Genomic DNA, 22,057 nt, shown 5'->3' with positions numbered 1-22,057 from the left:
CCTGTGTGCTAACAGCAAGTGTAGATTGCAGATCAGACTCATTAATAGGGAGAAATTAATTTTTCAAGACAACAGACATCATGAAGCAACTGGATTTGAGCCTGATGCTGTTACCATTGATCTACCAAGCCAAACAGGGAATGCTGAATCAGAGGGAAAAAATCTGTGCATGCAATTACAAAGGGCCTCAGTGAAAATCGAAAGCTTAGTTGACACAAACTTTAAGACAGTCTGATTAAAAGGTACAGTTTAATTAATTTTCTTCTAGTGTCCTTGAACATCTTGCACAAAGCTCAATAAAAGATTTTTTTTTTAAAAAAAAGTCACTTGAGAAAGCTTCTAACGTGGCAGCTAAGCAAGAAAAACAAGCAAAGCTTTGTGTTATGAAAGATAAATGATGGGCATGGAAGGCAGAGGGGTTTTTCTTAGTTGTGGGTCCAGAAGATACTATGTGGTCTTGGAAGCAGCAATTGGCCTTAAAGACACTGCGCCATTTCTGAAGTCAAGATGGACTAATAATGATGGAATTGATGGAAAAGAAAGCTGAGATGGTGGGCCAAAACTTTTTAGTTGTTGCCCTAAATTATGAAGTCCTAGATGAAGCCATACAGCTACTTGGCCAGGAGTGGGACATGGCACCTCCTAATAAAAGGGAGATTTTTCCAGCTGTCTGGCAGATGGCACACAGTGCAGTCAGCCATAAGCAGATTCACTAAAATATAAGCCATGGGGTAAGAGTCACTAGTAGACTGAAGACTTTTGCAGCTTTTTGGGTTTGTAGAGGACTACTTTTTGAGGTGTTAGACAATAGAAATGCTGCCCATTTTCACAAGAGGAAGGCTGGTGATATGTCTCCTGAAAATAATTTTGATTCTCTCAAGTCATGGAACAGGCTTTACAGGAGAAATGGGCAGTCTTTGCTAAAGATGCTCTCAGTCAGTTAGTCTGGTTAAAGGAAGACAGCATCCTGTTTTAACAGAGAAGTCATTAAGTTAGTAATCCTTGAGCCCTGTAACATTTTTTAACTTCCAACCTTTTTGAAAATGGATGTATGAAATCGTGCCTAGTTTTAATGTGTAAAGAATATTATTCACTTGTTTTTATATTTAAATTTAGAAAATGTTTTATTGATCCCAGGAAAAAGTGATTTTAGTAGGAATTTACTATGGTAAATGGTTTGAGTTAATTCAAACCGTGTGGTTTCTCAGATCCCAGCAGGAGTTCTCTGTGTACAGACTGCTGTCAAATTCCAGTGGATGAAAAGGATAAAAGGAAAAAATACCAAAAGAATGAGGAACCATGGTAAAAGATTTTATGCTAAACCCAGTATTTTAAATGCTTGTTTGTTCATTTTTTTATGGAGTACTCCGACAAGCTCTATGCTTTTATATAAAACAGTGAAGTGTTCTACAGCAGCTTTGCTGTTTAAAATTAAACTGAGGGCATGACGTTATCTGGAAAAGGAAAGAACACGATGTAGAATGAGAGGAGGTTGTGAGCTTTGGAAAGATGAGTGAAAGTGATGCTTCAGAGTTCAGTGGTGATAAGGTTATTGCACACTTCTGAAGAATTTATGGGGGTTTGAAACATTTCTAACAGTAGACTTTTTAATTTCTTCAGTAATTAAAAGACAGCAAGATAGAAAACACTCAGGAAGACAGAGCTGTCAAGCAGGATCCATGTACTGCAGATTTAACCATTATGTTCAAAAGTGTCGTGCTGATAGTCTAATTCTATTACCTCTGGTGTATTTTAATTTCTGAACTAGCAACAAAAAAATGAAGGGAAATGTTTTGGGGATTTTTTTTCCCCACCTCCTTGGGAAATGGTTTGGGAAACAGAACAGTTAACCTTAAGGTTTTGCATCCATTATTGCATAACCTACTCAACACACTGATGACTGCAAATATGGATCAGGATGCCAGAGTTTTAAAGTGTCCTGTTCTGGAAGTTACCATTCCATAAGCCTGTAGTTCCTCTGAAGTAATAGGAAAATATTGCTAAAAGTGGTTTCCAAAATAAACCCCTGCCTCACACAGCCTGCTTTTGTTTACCTGGCATTACTGTGTATTTTACAGGCAAGACTGTGAAAAATCTCCCTTTTTGGGAATCCTTCTGGGAAGTATTCAAATTGTAATAGCGATTGTTTTCTCATATATTTTAAACTTGTCTAATGTGTATACTATTCTGTCTTTACATTTTCAATGTTACTTCAGAATTCACACAGTGTACAGTGTAATGCAAGCAGCTTGTGGTGTTGGTCGTGGGTTGCGTTGTAGTCGGCTCAGAGATGTGACATCCTGCTGTGGCCAGGGAGGTTGCATTTGGTTACCTCGGGTGAGGTTCTGGTACATTGTAGTTGTGTTTGTTTTTTTTTCCTGCGTATGTTGACATCAAAACAAAATGCAAAATTGCATAATAGCCAACCAGAGATGGGGAGAAAGCAGAAATAAAATTTTAGATTTTGTGATCAAAATGGCTCAGCTAAGTGTTGAGATCAGTGTACATTTAAAAAAAGAAACAGACTGATCAGCTGTTAATGTCGAACAAACATTTTGATGGATTGATCTAATTATAGGATACATATAGAAATATGTAGCCGTGTGACCAAAACTGAAATCTAAATATTGTTGATTTGTTATGAAGCAAGATTTTCCTAGAAAGCTCAATACTTGTATTTTTTTTTTAGCTGAAATGTGTTGTTGAAGTGCATGTGAATATTCTCACTGGTGTATTTGTAGCATGATTGTTATAGTTGAAATACCGATTTGCCATAATTTAAAGCTGTGGTTTCTCTGAGTCTCAGCTCCTTCCAGGAACTTGTGGGTTCCTTCAGTGCTGTGACCTTGCCTGCTGACAGATGGGTGCAAGGAACAGAATGTTGTCCTGTCACCAGTGAAGGGACTAATTCCTCTGAGCTTGTAACACAAGGTTTGCAATCCCACCTGGAAGTGCAGAAGTCAAAGGCTGAAGTGAAACGCTTTGGATATTATCTAGGCTAATGTTGGTTGTAACACTGCTAAGTTAATTAGCTGAAACAAATTGCAGAGATGGGAATGATAAAAAAATATAATCACAAAATTCAGAGACATAAATCAGTATCTCTTACTGCTACTAGTTAGGTTTTATATTTTTTCTCTTACTGTGCAAGTTCGCTTGTATCTTTCTTCATACAGCCTGTACTCATGCAGACACTCACCTCTAAGCCTAAAAATTGTTTGGGCCTACCTTACACCCATACAATTGTTTTCAGTATGTCCACATGAGTGCTTGAAAGCCCTAATGTGAGTATATAATATTTGGAAGATTGGCATTTGCACTTCAAAGTTAGCAACATCTCTTAAGTTTCTCAATTCTTGTTTATGTCCTGATCATTGGTACTGCAATAATAGTTGCTGAAATATGTGACTTTGCAAATTTACAAGGGAAGGAAAAATAAGAAGAGTTGAAAGATGAGGTGCCTGTTATCAGGCAGGGTAGAGTAGATGAAAGATAACCTGCTCTGCAGAGGCCTTCTGCTTGTCCTCTCCTTTTCTAATGGAAAAGGAATGCGGGAGTGATCTGTGGAGGTTTGGGAGTGGGGTTCTGTGTGGGAGTGGCTTCTGGTGGGGGCTGCCCTGTGTGGGGCAGAGGTGATGCTGGGCTGGCAGTGGGGGGATGTGGGCAGAGGGGGGCTGGTGCAGCAGGTGGGTGTTGCAATGTGCAGTATGCCTGTGGGCAGGACTGCAAGTGAGACCAAACACGGGTGAGGAGAAGAGGAGGAAAGAACCTTACAGCAAGTGTCTCCTTACAGATGTCAGATTTTCAAACTTATATTTTGGGGAAAAAAACGACAACAACAAAACCCAAAAAACCGCCCCCCCCAAAAGCCCAACAACCAACCAACAAAAAACAAACAACACCACAAACCAAACCAATAAAAAACAACAAACAAAAACACTCCCCCAACAGCAACAATAAACCCCAAACAACAAAACCAAAGGACACCAAACCAAAAAATGATGGCAGCATTTGTAATTTTTTTTTAAATATACAATTTCACTTATACATTTTTAGCTTTTCTCTAACTGCATTGAGTCTTAGATACTCATAAGAAAGGAGAAAAAGTCACATCAAAAAGCTTTTAAATAAAACATTAAGAATTTTAAGTTGAAAACCCACCAATAAACAAGATTTATCAGGGCACTGAGGAAGCAACTACAAAACTAGGGGAAAATAAATGTTATTTCTTTGTGTCTAGATGTCTTACAAATCTTAAAATAGGAACATTCAGGTTGTTCCCAAGATTTTACTCAGCATGAATAAATGGATTCATGGTTTTTCTGCATGAAGCTGTGTGGTTAGTGAAGGATTTTACACTGTTGCAGCAGTAGCCTTTATGGGCCTGCTTTTGCAATCCTTGTTGCTACAAATGAAGCTGTTAAAATTGGTAACAGCTGCCAGAATGATTAAGGATCCTATGACCAGGCTTCGGTATAGTGCTGTGGTACTAGAGATACTTTTGAACACATACTGGAATATAAAATAATAATAAAAAAAGATTCTTTTTTAATGCATTCATCACTTGATAATTTAAATATATTCGTTTAGTAACTTTTATATAAGTTCTGTAAATAAATTTAAAAATTGCTTGTTCTGAATTTCACTTGAAGTTAGATTCTAGTACTTGCCCTGGGTGCTCTTTGCACATTTTTAAGTAAGCAGTTGCTAGGAGAACATGTGTATATGTAATCTAGCACCCATCTTTCCAGATAAATGCTTTGAACAGAAACAAAATGTATAGTACCTAGCAAATATAATTGTCAGAGAGGCTTTTATGGAGTTATGGACACATAGTTGATATGGGAGGCATTCTGACAGCTGCAGTCTTCAATGAGGATGCTTGAATTTCACCTGAGAACCACAGTAATCAGAGCAATCTCTTGAATTCTGCAGCTGAAAAGCTGTGCTGCTTCTGCAGATTGAGTTTGCCTCTCAAGTTTCTCAGTCCCACAGGCCTGGTACATTTCTGTTTCGTGGTTGACAGTTTTCTCAATCTGCTTCAATTTCTTAATTTTGTAAAAGAAGTACCATGCAGTAGTGTGGTGAATAGTTGTTTATGAAGTTAATACTTCAAATAACAGCTTCTTACAGTGAAAGAAATCTTCTTTTGATTCATCTTGCTTTTGATAATCAGCCATGTCTTTCTTAGATCTCTGTGCGTGATCAGTTTATAATATGTTATTGCTGTCTGACCTTTAAGTGCATTAGTTTTTAACTTTCTTTTTGTTTTCCTCTGTTTCCAGGAAATTGAAGACCATGTGGCATTTTTAATAACTGTTCCAACGGCCCTAGCAATTTTTTTTGCTATATTTATCCTTGTCTGCATAGAACCTGTATTTAAGAAGCTGCTTCGTGTATTTTCTCTGGTGGTCTGGGTATGTCTTGTTGCCATGGGATATCTATTTATGTGTTTTGGAGGAATCATCTGTCCCTGGGACCAGGTAGGACTGTCATTATTGTTAATTTTACTTCATTTGGTACATTTCCAAGAACCATTCTATGCAAAAGTCTTCACAGTAGTTTTTGTGGGACATCTCGTAAAATGTTTTCATGACTAAGAATTTGCATGCTGAGTCTCCCCGCATCTGTTTCATAAATACCAAAGAGATGTGCATACTTAGGATATGGAAATATTAGAAACATTTTGCTTTTACATTTTTAAGCTCCTTTGCATAGTGAAATTTGACACCAGTTACCAATAGTGAATATTTGATTCTAGTGACCAATGAACATGGCAAAAATGCTAGTTTTCTTCAAGACCGCTGATGCTATCTTCTTTAGCTTAAAATGTTTGAGCTCTCAGTGTAGGCTTTTTGTGGTCTTCAAGATGTTCTCTAGCAACATGAGAGAAAAAAGAACTGGGAGTTTCCTTGCATTTCTAGGGAGATAATTGAGGAGAGAAACAGTGAAGTACTCTTCACATTTTAAAAAAATTTTGTAATGAAGAAAAAGCAAAAATATAATTGCATTTTAATGTGCAATTAACAGCAGCACTGTTGAAATATCAATAAATTATGAGCAATATCTAACACACTGCGCCTGATCGATTCTTGTGTGTTCTACTGTATCCTTTTTCTTTTCCCAAGCCTCTCTACATGGGAGTACTCCTGATATATCAATTGTAAAACCCTTTAAAGGATGGAAAAAGCTTTAAAATGTATCAAAATGTATCAGGAGGCCCATGGCATCCTGGCTGGTATCAGGATTACTGTGGCCAGCAGGAGTAGGGATGTAATTCTCCCCCTGTACTCACCACTGGTGAGGCCTCACCTCAAGTACTGTGTACAGTTCTGAGCCCCGCACTTCAAGAAGGACCCTGAGGTGCTGGAGCAGGTCCAGAGGAGAGCAACAAGGCTGGTGAAGGCACTGGAGGGAAAGTCTTATAGGGATAGGCTGAGGGAGCTGGGGTTGTTTAGCCTGGAGGAGACTTGGGGGACCTTATCACTCTCTTCAACTACCTGAAGGGAAGATGTAGTCAGGTGGGGACTGGGCTCTTCTTCCAGACAACTAGCGACAAGATGAGAGGGCATGGCCTGAAGCTGCTCCAGGGGAGGTTTAGGTAGGATATTAGGAAGCACTTCCTCATGGAGAGGGTGATTAGACATTGGAATGGACTGCCCAGGGAAGTGGTGGAGGTACCATCCCTGGATGTGTTCAAGGAAAGGCTGGATGTGGCACTTAGTGCCATGGTCTAGCTGATGTGGTGGTGTCGGGTCATAGGCTGGACTTGATGATCTTAAAGGTCTTTTCCAGCCTCGGTGATTCAGTGATTTCTGAAAATTTCATGCTGATTCCATGAGTTTGTTATAACCTATAAATGGTAGTGCTGTATCTGGGGTGCCTTCTAGGTCCTAAAGATAAACTTGAAACAAATTCTTTGATTTGTTATTCAGATCTTGCAAAGACTTATGCAAATACTGAACTTTAAGTATGCAAGTAGTTCCTTTAAAATCTTTAATTCAAAGTATTTAAATTACTGGTGTATGTAGGTAATATTAGTTTTAGAGCCCTTACCTTTATGGGTCACTTTTCTCATTCTCTTGGAAGGTTCAGAGATTAATTAGCTATATAAAACTGCCTTCATGCTTTTTTGCCTTTTTTTTTTTTAAGTATTTGAAACTACCAAACCAGGCCACACTTGCATGTAATAAAAAGCAAATCAGAACATGTAATATTTTTCAGTAGATACAGATTTCACCCTCCGAGTTCCTGTGTCTTCCTGTATCTTTGTGATATCAAATCTAGATAATATGTGCGGTTTTACTTTTTTCATTTATTTATTTTCATTGTTAGTTGCATGATGTCATGCTAGAATATTTGAGGCTTTCAAGCGTAGATACAAATATTTAATTAGCCATATTATTTGTTCATTGCAAATTCTCCTGAGTTTAATTTTGTTCTTTGAAAGATGTGGTAATGATTTTCAAAAGCACGTGGCACAGGAGATCTAAGAGGGCTGCTAGTGTCTTAGTCCCAGGGTTGTATTTAGCCTATGAAGATGGTTCGTCCTGCTTTGCTTTCCTTTTAGGAAAAATGCAGGCATTCCCACAGCATCCGAGGGACATGGCTGGCTGTGTGAGGCAGGAAGGGCTGCAGAGCTCCAGGGAAAGGCATTGTCTTCCCACGGGTTGCCAGGACACAAGTCCTCTGATGTTTCAGTCTGCTCCTTGCTTTGCGTGCAAGTGTTGCTTAGAGAGGAGGATATTTGGGAGGGAGCTGTGCTGACTGCTCTGCCAGCAGCAGCTGGCTCTGGGCAGCTGTCTTGCCTAGAGCTGTGCAGGCTCCAGCAGGCAGGGCTTTTCCAGAAATCCTCAACCTGGCTGCAGATCTGTGGCCTAACTTCGCCGAGCAGGTGTCTTCAGCATCTGGCTGGAGGGGTCAGTTCAGTGGTGACTCCTGCGGTGGGATCTGTTTCTTCCCCCAAACCATTTTTTCCCCTTTGAACAGCAGTGCTGCTTTGGTGATCACTTTTGTAGGTATAATTCTGCCTAGTGTCAGTTAAGAGAATTTTTCTGGGAAACTGACACATTACACAATAGACTAATTGCAGGTTTGATGTTTTTGAATGTTTGTTAAAAAAGCTATGAGCAGTAAAATACTGCCAAATATTCCTGTGATACTCATGTTTTGATTGTTCTGCATGAAGAATACGTAGGGTAATTGATGCTCTCTCCTACAATTGTATGTGAAAGCAGATCTGAAAATTCCTTCCTTGGTGGTCACTGACAGTTGCTTTGTTGAAGTTTTTAATTTTGTGAATTTAAAATTGATTTTGCTTGACTTACTGTGTTACTTTACTTGTTCCTTTATGCTTTTAATGAAAAAAAAAGAAACATGATTTAAAATTTATATTAGTTCTGTTTCAAATGTCTTTGTCAACATAGCTAATTTGAAAATTATGAAAATTAAAAAAATAAAAGGCAGTTCACACACATTTGTTTAATAAACAAGTATTTCATTTTAATTTTCTTCAAATTACAGCCTAACTTTTCTTTTGGTCCAGCAGAGTTTAAAAATACTCTTTTTGTCATATCTGTCATGTCTTCTGAATGATAATCTTGTTAGAATATGGCATTTCTGAATTGTACTAATAACTATTGAAAGATAAATTTTCTTCATGCAATAGTTTATAGAAAGAACTCTCATTTGTGCACAAACCTTCTCCCATTAAAAGACAACACCCCATTATTTAAATTTTGGTTTAATGATTTTTATGTTCCTTTTGTCTGCTTGCAACTGCTAAACAGTTTTTCTCTATTGTCTGAAGGAACCTTGGGTGTGAACTTCAGCAGCTTTTGTTTACAATAAAAATACCACTTCAGAGACACTTATTTTGGTTGTGAACTGAGTATATATTTAATGCAGAGGAGTTCCTCCTCAACCTGCAGGCACATAGCTCAAATAACTTTTGTGAACAGTAGAGAGCTGAAAATGAAGTGGCTGGTCAGGGCTGTTGTTTTTCTGTTAGAAGCTTGTGGGCTGATGTGAAATAAGTGCAAATCATAATTGGTTTCAGCTATCGTTACACTGTCCCTGCAGACTGCTTTTTTGTATGTTTGCATTTCCTTGTCTCTTGGTCGGCTGCAGCTACGGCTTTGGAGAGAGCTGTTAGCAGGCAGGTATCTGACTGCTACTGGAAGGGGGAAGGCAGCCCAGCTGTGGACAGTGACTTAGTCCCTTGGGCCAGTCTGCAAGCCCTGTGCTGGCTCTGTAATTGTCCGCTGAGCCTGATCCAAAGGCTGTTACTGCCACTGGGCTGTGTGGGCTTAGCCACAAACCCATCTATGAGAGCAGTCAGGATATTTGCACTATCAACCTTACCAACTAACCTCTGAAGTTAGTCCAAGCTCTCTCGATCTTCTCAATGGACAGTGAAGAGAAGCAGGTACAGTGAGAGAAAGATGGAGGTCACCTTAGTGAGGCAGTGGGTAGCTTTACATGAAAAAAAACAACAATTGGACTGTGATGGCAAATGTCTTCGATACCTGACAAATGTTTTAAAATAAGAGTGGCCCAAATTTTTGTCTATTCCAGTCTTGTCAGTGAAGCTCCTGGTTTTCCCAGATGGCCCAGGGAACTTGGTTGCTTTGACAGGACCTACAGGCACTACACTGTGTTACAGCCCAGGAGGGAGGCTGAACTGTCTGGTAGGATTTGGAGGACAACTGGCCATGGTTCGTAGGAAAGAAGTAGAGCAAAGGAAGTCACGCAGAGACTCAGTGAGAGAAATTGCCTGCTGGCACTTCTTTCCAAATATAATGTGTGAGCAATAGTATGTGGAGATGGTTTCAGTGAGGAAAGACCCAGGAATATTGCTTAGAAAGGTCTGTGCAGAACTCAGTTGATGGTGAGTTTGGTGCAGAGCCAGTAACGCAAGGCAGGCAAGCTAAGGAAGATAGTGCTGGTGAAAAGGGGTGATGTATTGATTTTGTTTTGTTGGAAGTTTTCCCTACTATAGAAAGAACCACCTCTTCTTACAAAATGTAAATCCAGTACTTGTCTGTAGAGTTGCATGCCAGGGAATGAATTTAAATTAGTTTCCTCTTGTTCCACTGACAGTGCAGTTATTGTACAACAGTCGCCTTTCCATGTCATCCTCTGACATGTCTAATACTTCCTCAGCCTTTTTTACAGGATGTATGTAAATATGTCACAGCACATTGATATCAGTGGGTAAAAAGAGCTCTTAAAGCATACAGGGGATGATATAAAAAAGAGAGTAATTATAGAGCATTGTACTAGTCTAATGAATTCTATCATTGCTGGATTTTGGTATTCAATTCTACTTAATTATAAATACGTTTGCACAGCCCAGGCACCAGATGTGTTCCTTCTTGTCTATATTCAGTTACAGTACAGTAATTACTTCAAGCTGGACGTGACACTTCTGGTTTCTTATATATATATATATATACATATATATATATATATATATATACACACATATATATACACACACACATATATATATATACATGGATTGACATGTTTAGAATATATGTTTGGCTATTTTAGCCTAAATGCTACTTTTTGAGCTGAATATAAAGCACTTTTTTGTTTTGTTTTAATGTGTTGATATGGAGTGGTTCAGTTTGGGCCTTGGAGCTGCCCCGGTTTATGAAACGTGGTGAAATTTTCTGTACAAGTATTTATGATTTTCAGGGTTTTGATAGTCTCTTGGCACTTGAGGATATCAGTCTATTGTGTGCTGAGGGGTGAGGCCCTGCATAGAATTTCTGAGGTTGTGGTAATTAGCTCCTGTACTTGGCAGCAGAGTGCCCAAAATTAGGTGTTTAAGGGGAGCCGGGTGAGTCCGCTGCACTCTGGAGCTGAAGTTTAGGGGGGACTGGATTTTTTTTTTTTTTCAAATTAAAGATTAATCTGACTATCAGAAATTCATATCTTGAGCAAGGGACTAAATTTTTTAAGAGCATGGCTCAGTACCTTGTTGGTGAACAGTCACGTGAAAAAGGACATAAGGAAAACCAGGAGACTTGTATGAAAAGGAAAGATACTGCCCAGCAGATGATACTGTGCTTTAGGAGTAGGTGTGATAGAAAAGGAAAAAACCCACAGTCCACAAATATAAGCCATATTTGCAGCTATATTCAAGGAAAAAGCACAGATGATTTTTATTTTAATACTCATTTTTTTACATACATATGAAGTCACAGGCTGAATAGCAAGACATTTAAATGTTTCTCTAAAGTCTGGTATGGCTTTATCTGCATAGAAGACAGGAAAAAATGAGCTATTAGAGACCTGCCAGTCATTAAAATCAGTAATATAATAGATTAATATAGCAAAATAGTGTGTGGAGCCTTGAAGCACCCTTTTAGCACAACTAATGGGCCATTGTTAACCTTTGGTATGTCATGGCAATGCATTGTGACATCTGTTTGTGGAAAGAGAACTGATTTCTTTTTTAAATAGGGAAAGCAGTTTTGTAAAAAAAAAGAATAAATCTGTTTTAGTGCCAAATGGAACACTGTAAGCACTGCTAGAGGAAATGAATGTTATTAAAATAACTGTACTTAAAGGTGAGGGGAGTCTGCAGCAAGTGTGACTTCAGAGAGCACCAGGCGGCAGGAAGACTGCTGGCTGAATTTTTCAGGGAGTTTTCTGGAGAATATTTGCCTTTATTTGTGCTTTTTACTAGTGGTGGGGTGATAGAATGTCACCACTATAAAGAAATTTGTTGATGACCCAGTTAAAAGATTCCTAGTACAGCAAAAGCTTGGGATCTTATGGAGTAGAAAAGCATGACCTTGAGAACTGCAGTAATAGCAACTAGATGAAATTTAATAATAGGAAATGTGAGGTACCTGCATTTGGGAACTAACTGCAAGAAATTTCAGCTATAGGCTGAGAGTTCATCAGCAGAAAATGAGCGGGGACAAGCAGAATGAAGAGCAGAAGCATTAATTGGTCACTAGGTCATTTAGGTTGTGCATACAGAAAAGACAATTGTGATAGCGAAGTATAGAGCTAAGGATGAAACCTTACAGGATGATCATGTACATTTCTGGTAACCTGCATTCAAAATGTAAACTGAAACTGGAACCAATGCAGAGAGTGCCAAGTGAGGCCATCAGGAGAAAGGAGACCTTTGTGGGAGGAGATGTGAAGAGCTCGACTTGGGTATAGCTTTGCAGAAGAGAAGAACACTAAGAGTGATGTGAGTGCCATCTACAGATAATCCGTGGTTGCAAACATCAGAATTCAGAAGAGTCTACAAGAATATGAGGGATTAATGACACATACACACACAAAAAAATCAGCCACCCGTTAGTAAAATTTAAACTAGAAATTGGAATAAATCCCTTCTCCATTAGGGCACTGGATTTGTGAAGTGGTTAATATCCTCAGGATATAAGAATTAAAATAATTAATTGGTTTTACAGGGGAATGCTGTCTTTAGCTGAGAGTCATTCAATGTCTTCAATAGCAAGAACATGAACTTCAATGATCTAGGAGCATCCTTTTAGTTCTTTATTCCTATGCACTACTTACATCTTGGGAGTAACGAACCAGCTTAATTGACAATGTGCTTTCACCTGTGCCTGAAAGTTAATCTAAAAATTGAAGACATGGATTTTATGAGTTATAGAAGTTCATGAGTTTTTTTGCTATTTAGTTGTCTTTCATCCTTCCAGTGTTCTTCTGAAACAGTAGTCTCAAAAATTTTAACATCAGGGGATAATAATCTTGCTATATTTCTGCTCTCTTCAAGCATTCATTATAAAGCTTGTGCGAGAAGTTTAATGTAATATAAAGCAGAAGAGACTGGATGTGCCCTGCACCTTTATCAGAACCTTATGAAACCCTTGTTTCCCTGCTAGTTTATTTTTCTTTACTCCATTTCCTCTAGTGATTTTTCCATCTCAGACCATACAATTAAGTATGAAGGCTGAGCTGATTGTAGATTTCACCAAGGTTATTGCATAGTTTGTGTGCGTTGTGATATTTGCTGTGCAAGTCATGTGGATGAATTTTGCTGAGGGAAGTGTTAAGGTAACTGCATAGAGGTACAGTAAAAAATGAGTCTCAGATAAGTATGCAAAACTGCATGTGACAAGATTTTTCTCTCTGATGGGAAATATGTATCAATAAGAATGTTTCTGAGAGTACCAAAACTAAGCAGTGCTAATTTCAGATCTCATATTGTTTCAATGCTGATGAAGTCAAGAGCCCAGATAACAAAGGAAAAGAAATAATTTAAGCTATTCATAAGGGTTCTTAAGTGTTTATTACTTGATTTGACATTAGAAAATAAACATTAAATAAGTTCATAGCGTGAATTTGTTAATAATTACTTGCATGGTGGAGCTACCAGAGAACCATTAAAGAAGCTATCCAGAATTTCTTGTTAGCAAGTATAAATTAGGGGGCCAGGCAAGCCTTCTCCTTACATTGGAATTGTTTTCCACTCAGAAATATGACAGTTTACCTGACTTCCAGGAGGGAAGATTTTGGCATGACACTGCATGAGTCTCTTAATTTGATCTCTTTGCTTATCTGTCTGCCACAGAAAAACTTGTGCCTTTACATGGCCATTGGATGTGATATTTTATGTTTTTATTTTTGTGAATTAGGTAATGAAGGGGTGTATTATCATAGATACTGACCTTTGGTCAGTTTTCACCACTTACCTCACATCTGTTTCTGTTTGCAGGTTTCTAGTGCTGTAAGAATTCGGCTAGTGAGCTATTACAGAAAGAAAAAATAAAATAGATGGTGAAAATGTTTCCTGTGTAAGAGCACCTCTGTTAATTTGTTTGAGGGTGTTCCCTGTTTCTGTAGCTTTTATGAAGTTTTAGGCACAACTGTGGTGCTAAATAAATGAATCTTGCTATCTGGATTGTCAGAGGATCTCTTCTCTTTTAGTCTAGAAAGCAGGTGACAGAACTTCCCCCTATGTGCTTGTAGTTTGTAACACGCTGGCTTGGAAATATCTTTCAGTTCCACTTGCAAATATGCAAATCTACAGTGCTATGCAGACATTAGGAAACATGGCTTACCTTAAATTAACTAGTATTTCAAGAAGGCAATATAGTCTGCTGGTTAGGTTACAAATTTGTTGACAAGCAAGGTGCTAAGTTTATAGTGTTTTACTAAGGTAAGAGATAAAGAGGTAGAAATACATTTCATATAGTAACATGCACTCAATATGAAATTGTAGATGTATGTCTAAGTTTTATATATCCATATTAAAACTAGTTTAAAAATTCAATATGAATACATTTTATAGAGATCTTAAATACAAAAATATAATTGTCATAGAAACGTTATTGTGTGCTTTCAAATGTGTTTAAGTTCAGATTTTTAAAAATAATGTATAAGTAAAATGTTATATAAATATTTATGCCTTATCAATAGTAAATTATTGAAAACTAGAAAACAGATGTACTTTCAAGAGATTATTTGTGTTGATTTAGTGCTTTTGTTTTATTTCACTATGTGACCAAATAAGTTTCATATACAAAGCACTGTATGTTGCTTGTTTATTGGGACATAGCTTTTACGTTGATGTTACCTCAATTCAGCAATAGGCTGTCTAGAAAACCAGGAAGGAGAAAAAAAATGGATCAAGATAAGAATCAGTTCTCAGAAAATATTTCCGTATTGCTGGGGGACAATCCCAGAAATATTTATCATTTATGGTTTCGCTGCCTCTCTAGGTAATGTATGAGACTGATTTACACGTCGATGGGAGGAGGTATGGGAACAGGAAAGGCAAGAGGACTAGGGCAGGTTTTTAAAAAAAGCAGTCTTTCAAAAGGGAACCAGTAACTACTTACAAGAACCCAATCAGGGAGAATCACAGAATCACAGAATATTAGGGGTTGGAAGGGACCTTAGTAGATCATCGAGTCCAACCCCTCTGCCAGAGCAGGACCACGAACACTAGGGCAGATCACTCAGAAAGGCATCCAGACAGGTCTTGAAAGTCTCCAGAGAAGGAGACTCCACAACCTCTCTGGGGCGCCCATTCCAGTGCTCTGTAACCCTTACAGTAAAGAAGTTCTTCCTCATGTTGAGGTGGAACTTCCTGTGCTCGAGTTCGAGTCCATTGCCCCTCGTCCTATCACAAGGCACAAGTGAAAAGAGGTTGTCCCTGCCTTCTTGATGCCCAGCCCTCATGTATTTATAGACATTAATTAGATCCCCCCTCAGTCTTCTCTCTAGACTGAAAAGCTCCAGGTCTCTTAGCCTTTCCTCGTGAGGCAGGTGTTCCAGTTCCATAATCATCCTCATAGCCCTCCCTTGGACTCTCTCAAGTAAATCCCTGTCCCTCTTGAACTGGGAGCCCAGAACTGGACACAATACTCCAGGTGGGATCTCACTAGGGCTGAGTGGAGGGGGAGAAGAACCTCCCTCAATCTGCTGGAGACACTCCTCTTAATGCACCCCAAGATAGCATTGGCCTTCTTGGCCACAAGGGCACATTTTTGTCCCATGGATAACTTGTCTACCAGGACTCCAGGGTTCTTTCTCCACGGAGCTGCTCTCTAGCAGATCACCTTCTAGCATGTACTGGTGCATTTTGTTGTTTTTTCCTTGGTGCAGGACTTTGCATTTGCTCTTGTTGAACCTCATTATATTCCTCTTTGCCCAGCTCTCCAACCTGTCCAAATCTTGCTGGATGGCCGCACAGCCTTCTGGTGAAGGACCCAACATCTCCTAGCTTGATTATGGTGGGAGAGCAAACCCATCACAGGAACCTAAGACTGTGTTTGTCTTTTAAAAACTATGTTTCTTCTGCAAAAATAAAAAGTGCTTGACTTCTAAGAAGCAGCATTGATCAGACTGTCTTTATCTTGATGACAGTAGTTGTTACTGCTCATCTTCACACAAGAAAGAACAGTCCCCTCAGTTCATCTGTTCTGGCAGGGTGAGAATAGCAAATGTTAAGCAGTGCAAGTGAAAGCCCAGGCTAGTCTTCACTCATGTGGAGGATTTGGGGCAGGGATATATTTAAAAAAAATATACCACCAAAAAACCCAAATGCCATCAAACTGAAATAGCAGAGTTTTCATTCAGAGCAACCAGAAAGCCAGAAGAATTGCACCTAGCCCATTATATGTGTCAGTGGGAGAAAAGCCTTTTCAGTCTATCAAGGAAAAAAAAAAAACCACCCCCTGTCCCTCCACATACATGCATTCACAAGGCTTAAAAAAAGTAAGTCATCTTTCTGTGCATTGCAGCATGAGATATTGTGCTAGTTAGGAGAAAGATACATTTCTGTTACTACTGCAGAGCTTCATATTGATTTTATAGCTTAAAATAAACTTTCTCTAAAATAACACATTCATCAGTAGTGTCAACTTCGCATAAGTATCTTAAATTCTTGGATTATATTGTTCTGGCAGATTTAGTATGGACAGATAAGAACTTGACTACATATTAATTATGTTGGATTTTACATTACATTTTTCTTACTTGCTTCTAGTACATACCATTTTAGCTAGGTTATATGTCTATATAAATTCCGTGTCTTACTTCTAAGGGCATTATCTTTGCTTGAACTGGCAAACCCGAATCTCTTCTTAAACATTCTGATTTCTGTAACACTTGACTGATTTGCAAATATCTTTGTTTTGCAAGAACCACACTCAAGATGGCAGGTGGAGTGAGACTTAGCCTGTAACTACAGTCTCCCTGTCTCATGTCTTCATATGGCATTGCAAAGTCATTTGCATTTTGCAGTCTTCACAGTCTCTTTCCACGTTAGTGCTTTGTAAATTTCTTCCTTTTTATATTCCAGTCTGAGATAGTTTCTGTAATTTATCAGTTTGCACATTTGGAGGATGAGTATTCTTTGACTATTTTCTGCTTGTTTTGTTTACTTCACAACTCCTTTTTATTCCTTTTTCACCTCTTCCTTTCATACATTTCCTCCTAAGTTTGCATCACCTTCTCGGATATACCATGACAATTTTCTCCTCTCCCACTTATTAATGGAGACAACCTCAATTCAATACATTTTTGATCACTATTTTTTTGTCTTGCAGCCAGCTGTAGTCTTAATAACAATATTTTTTGCCTCATTCAATGTGGATAAGTTTATGTAAATAACAGATTTTAGGTGTCATTAGTGACAGTGATTGTGTTGCAAGTTCAAATAGCTGAGGGCTTAGAGTTCTGTCACATTGCCCTTGATCACACTTGCAATTCTGCCTCTCCAAAAAAGAAAAAATGCTGTGTGGCAAGGCTTTTTTCCTTTGTTGGCAATATAAGCAAGCAAAATATAAGCTTTATCTTCCAGATTCTGTAATTTGTTTGTATGTTTGTTGTTTTGGGATATAATTGATCCTAAGTAAATAGGATTGTACTTCTTATGTGACAGTATTGTGTAAAGTTTTATTTATTATACTGTTGTTAGTCTTGATCAACAATTATTTTTCCCAAATAATATACAGTGATGAAGGAAATAGATTGAACAGTTTCTTGTATAAGGAGGTGAAAAATCTACATAAATTGTATTAAACACATGTGCCTGAAAGCTTCTACTTTCCATAAAGGACTACAAAAAAAAAAATATATATATATATCTTAAATGAGGTAGAGATTTGAGTCTTTTTTTCTCATGTCAGGCTCTGATTACCCATTATGAGTGCATAAGTTATCTAATGACAGTTCCTGTCAATGTGTACATATTACTGACACACATATATCAACAAGTATAATACAGTGTTTAAAATAACTTACCCACAGAAGAGATTACGGTCTTAGATACACATAGATGCTTTTTATTTTCTTCTTGAGACCTGAATTTACTCAGCATTTAGAAACATATTTAAGAATACCAAATATGATTTTGAGTCTTTTTCAGGTTCAATGTAGATAAACTTGGAAGGAAAAGACGTTGATTGCATGATATTAATTTGTATACTAACTTCCATTAAAAGATTGCACAATAAAAATTGAGAAAGAACATGATTCTATGGTCAGATGAAAATTGGAAAGTGAAATCCTGATTGATAACCAAGCCCTGAATGCAGAAAAGTACAATAAATGCACATTATAATGTATGAATCATACTTATTTCTATACTACCACATGGTTTGCTGTAGATGGGCACAAGCATTTCATGCTCATTGGTGTTGCAGGCAGGTGGTTGCAGGCTGTATTTCTCCAGAGGGGCTAGAAAATAATCTGTATTTTAATACCTCTTAATTCCTTTTCTTCTCACTTCTTGTTTACTTTCAGTCACATTTCAGTAATTACACACTCCAGCACTTCTATGTCCTTCTTATAGTGAGGAGCCCAGAACTGCACACGGCAGTCGTGGTGCAGCCTCACCAGTGCCAAGTAAAGGGGCACAACCACTTCTCTACTCCTGCTGGCCACGCTATTCCTGATGCAGGCCAGGGTGCTGTTGGCCTTCTTGGCCACCTGGGCACACTGCTGAAGTCGCTACTGAAGTCCACTGCAAATGGAATATCTTTCTGGTTCCATAGAACTTGCCTTATTTCTGTTGTTCATTATTGACCTAACAGTAGCTATCACAGATTACTGATTTCACATAATGTAGAAGTGCAGAACAAAACAACTTTGCCTCTTGTGGTGTTGTAGGGTTTGTATTCTCCTTTATTTATCCAGCTGAGCAACCACATATTTTAGGGATTTATAAAGAAAATGGGATTTATTGAGCAACATGTCAGGTTTCAGTTTTCAGTAGTCTTGCAGTTGTGTCACAATTCTTACATGAGGGTTTTTCCAGATTAGTTTATTATTTTTTTAACCTGTTTTATCAGAGCAGAGTGAGATTACCCGGCCAGATGCATTGCTTTGATTGGGGTGGCGGCAGTCTCAGTGGGAATGAGAGAGGACTGAAGTCAGCATGGAAGTCCACCACTACCATGTCTGGCTTCTGTCTCCTGCTCTTTCCATGAGATGAGACCTGTGCCCATGGGCAGATGGCTGCCATTTGGTGTGCACAGGCTGGGCATCAGAGGCTGAAGAAATGTTGGAGGAGTCGCTGTGTAAGATTGTTAGGGAGGATGGAGGAAACAGTCCTGGAAAAATAGGTGTTTCCAAGGCTGCAGCATAGAGGGAGAACAGCTGACAGGAAAGGTATAGAAAAAGGGTTGAGTTAAAACTGTAGAAGAAATGTAGTTCTTAGTTAAGTATAAATTAGTGTAACTCTATGGTAAATAAAATCCCTGGTTGAGTAGGCAAGTGCATTTAATGTGTACAGGAAATAAACTTTCAACTCTTGTTATTTGTATGTTCAGTGGTGATGGATAGAAATGGGATGGCAAACAACGGTTGGCGGAAGTACTATAGGAGTTATAAAAATTAGAATGGTTTTGAAGCACAGAAGGCCATCAGTACCATGTATTTCAGGCTGACGTGTCTTGCTCATGCAGCTACAGTAAGGTTTCTTGCTGTTAAGGAAATTGCTTCTTAAATATACTACAACATCAAGTGCATACTGAAATTTACCTTATTTTTTTTTTAAATAGAATGTAACAGTTGGCATACTAATATTAATATCACTCCGCAGGTGTCTGAAAAAAACCCCAACAAACAGGAGGGGGGTGTTTTGGATAGACTATTTTTAATGCAAAATATGCATAAGGAAGTAATTCTTTTTAGGCAAGGTCTGTCGTTGAAGTCTTGCAGTATGATGCTAATACATTAATCTTGTCACAATTTTAGAATATATTTTAAAGCAAAGAAATTTCTGGGGAAAAAAAAAGTCTAAAAATGGTATTCCTGTGAAATATAGCTGGAAATGTGATTATTTCAGTGACTTACCAGTAATGAAAGTAAATTTTTTCTTTTCCCCAGCTGACTTTTCTGTATTTTGTTACACTTGGAATATAAAAAAAAATAATTCCAAACCCAACATAACAATTTTTAGTGAAGTTACATTTTAAGTATCCCCTTAACTGGCAAAGTATCTTCATCATTATTGAATCATGAGTAGCTAAATCATCTTCCAACACTTGTTTAAAACTGCAGTGCTCTGACCCTTCTTTCATCCTGAGCAGTCTTACCCTTGAGATCCTCCAAAAGAAGCCATCACTCAAACTGTAACTGCACAGAAAAAGACTCATAGCTGTGTCTATGCAATTAACATGTTGCCCTAGTTAGGTGTCTTCTTACTGTTGTGTAAACTACTACTTGATAATCCTATTTTTCAGTTCTCAAATGAGTTAGATTCTCCCAGTGTAATTGTTTTTCTTACTAGAGATACTGGAGTATTTTTAGTGTTGAATTAATTTTGTGGAACTTTATCATTTAGGGCTATACATTTTTCAGAACTAAAGACATGAGTTAGGGAAGAGGCAGCACTAGGCATCTGAGGGTTGATAAATCATAGTAGCACTGGTGCCTGAGCAAGCAGGGCTGCCAAGCTGCCCTGTGGAAGCCCAGGTCCTTATTATCCAGAAGTGTCTTCTGCTTCTGGACTGCCACCCCTTTTCCATGAAAGCTCAAATCTCTCACTCCTCCAACACACCCCAACGTCTATACCCGATCCCTTCTGTTGCGAAGAACCTCCTAAATTATTCCCAAACTTCTCTCTCAGTAATTGCTCCTTTTCCATTCTTCCTTTTTAAGTCCTCCTAGCCAAAACCCCTTAGTAAAGTTCCCTGCTCCCCTGTCCAGGCTTTGTCTCTGTCCCTTACTTCTTAGGCTTCCCATACACAGTTTTTGCTGCAGTTTTGTCTGCTCAAACATGAATGCTAATGTAGTTACTCGCTCCACCGTGACATGGTATTCCACTGCTTGCCAGCAGATTAGCATTGTTTTGTTGGGCTTTAAAAATAGCTATGCCTAATTTATCAGGTGGGTCTTCAGAGAAGCATAGCCACAACTTCTGCCCTTGTTTAAATATCTCAGATGGCTGTTATTTATCATTTGGGGCAAGACTCTAATGGGCAGGAAGAACAGTGGGACACAGCAGGTCTATTCATGATGCAGTTAGACTTCTTTATAATTTCTGAAACTTTTCAAAGGCAACAAGGAAGGCCAAAGCCTTCTTAGAACTAAACCTGGCTAAGGAAGAAAAAGAGAACAAGAAGGGCTTCTTCAAATACCTCGCTGGTAAGAGGAAGAATAGAGAAAATGTGGGAATCGGGAAACCACTGAATGAGGTGGGAGCCCTGGTAACAGAGGATGCAGAGAAGGCAGAGTTACTGAATGCCTTCTTTGCTTCAGTCTTTACTACAAGACCAGTCCTTGCGAATCCCAGCCCCTGGATGTAAGGAAGAAAACCTGGAGGAAGGAACACTCTCCACTGGTCAGTGAGGATTGGATTAGAGAGCAGTTGGGTAAACTGAACATACGCAAACTCATGGGTCCCGATGGGATGAGAGAGCTGGTTGATGTTGTAGGTCCACCACTCTCCATGATTTTTTAAAGATCATGGCAAACAGGGGAGGTGCCTGAGGACTCGAGGAAAACTGTTGTCACTCCAGTCTTCAAAAAGGGCAAGAAGGAGGATCCAGGAAATTACAGACCAGTCAGCCTCACCTCCATCCCTGAAAAAATGATGAACTAGCTAATTTTGGAGGTCATCTCTAAGGACGTGGAAGAGAAGAAGGTTATCAGGAGTAGTCAGCATGGATTTACCAAGGGAAACTCATATTTGACTAGTCTCTGATGATTATACTTCTATAATGTTGTGACTGAATGGGTAGATGCAGGGAGACCAGTGGATGTAGTCTACCTTGACCTTAGAAAGGATTTTGACACTGTCTCCCTTAACATTCTCATGAGCAAGCTTAGGAAGTGTGAGGTAGAAGAATGGACGGTGAGATAGATTGAGAACTGGCTAAACAACAGAGCCCAGAGGATAGTGATCAATGGTGCAGAGTCCTGCTGGAGACCTGTAACTAGTGGATTACCCCAGGGATCAGTGCTGGGTCCAGTCCTGTTCCACATCTTCATCAATGACCTGGATGAGGGGACAGAGTGTATCCTCAGCAAGTTTGCTGATGATACGAAGCTGGGAGGATTGGCTGATTCACTGGAAGGCTGTGCAGCCATTTAGGGAGAT

At 38.7% G+C, this 22,057-nt stretch overlaps 1 protein-coding gene across 2 annotated transcripts in view; it reads left to right on the top strand.

Annotated features, from left to right (window-relative positions):
• ADCY2 (adenylate cyclase 2) overlaps positions 1-22,057 on the top strand; it is a 230,638-nt gene that overhangs the window by 13,654 nt on the left and 194,927 nt on the right. For both annotated transcript variants that reach the window (XM_051611652.1, XM_051611651.1), the window contains exon 2: positions 5,286-5,483. In XM_051611652.1, the coding sequence (XP_051467612.1) occupies positions 5,286-5,483 (198 nt within the window). The remainder of the gene's footprint in view (positions 1-5,285; positions 5,484-22,057) is intronic.

This window comes from Apus apus, chromosome 2 (genome assembly GCF_020740795.1).
Source record: "Apus apus isolate bApuApu2 chromosome 2, bApuApu2.pri.cur, whole genome shotgun sequence".
In the NCBI taxonomy this organism is placed as follows: Eukaryota; Metazoa; Chordata; class Aves; order Apodiformes; family Apodidae; genus Apus; species Apus apus.
This window is presented reverse-complemented; position numbering and strand designations above follow the sequence as displayed.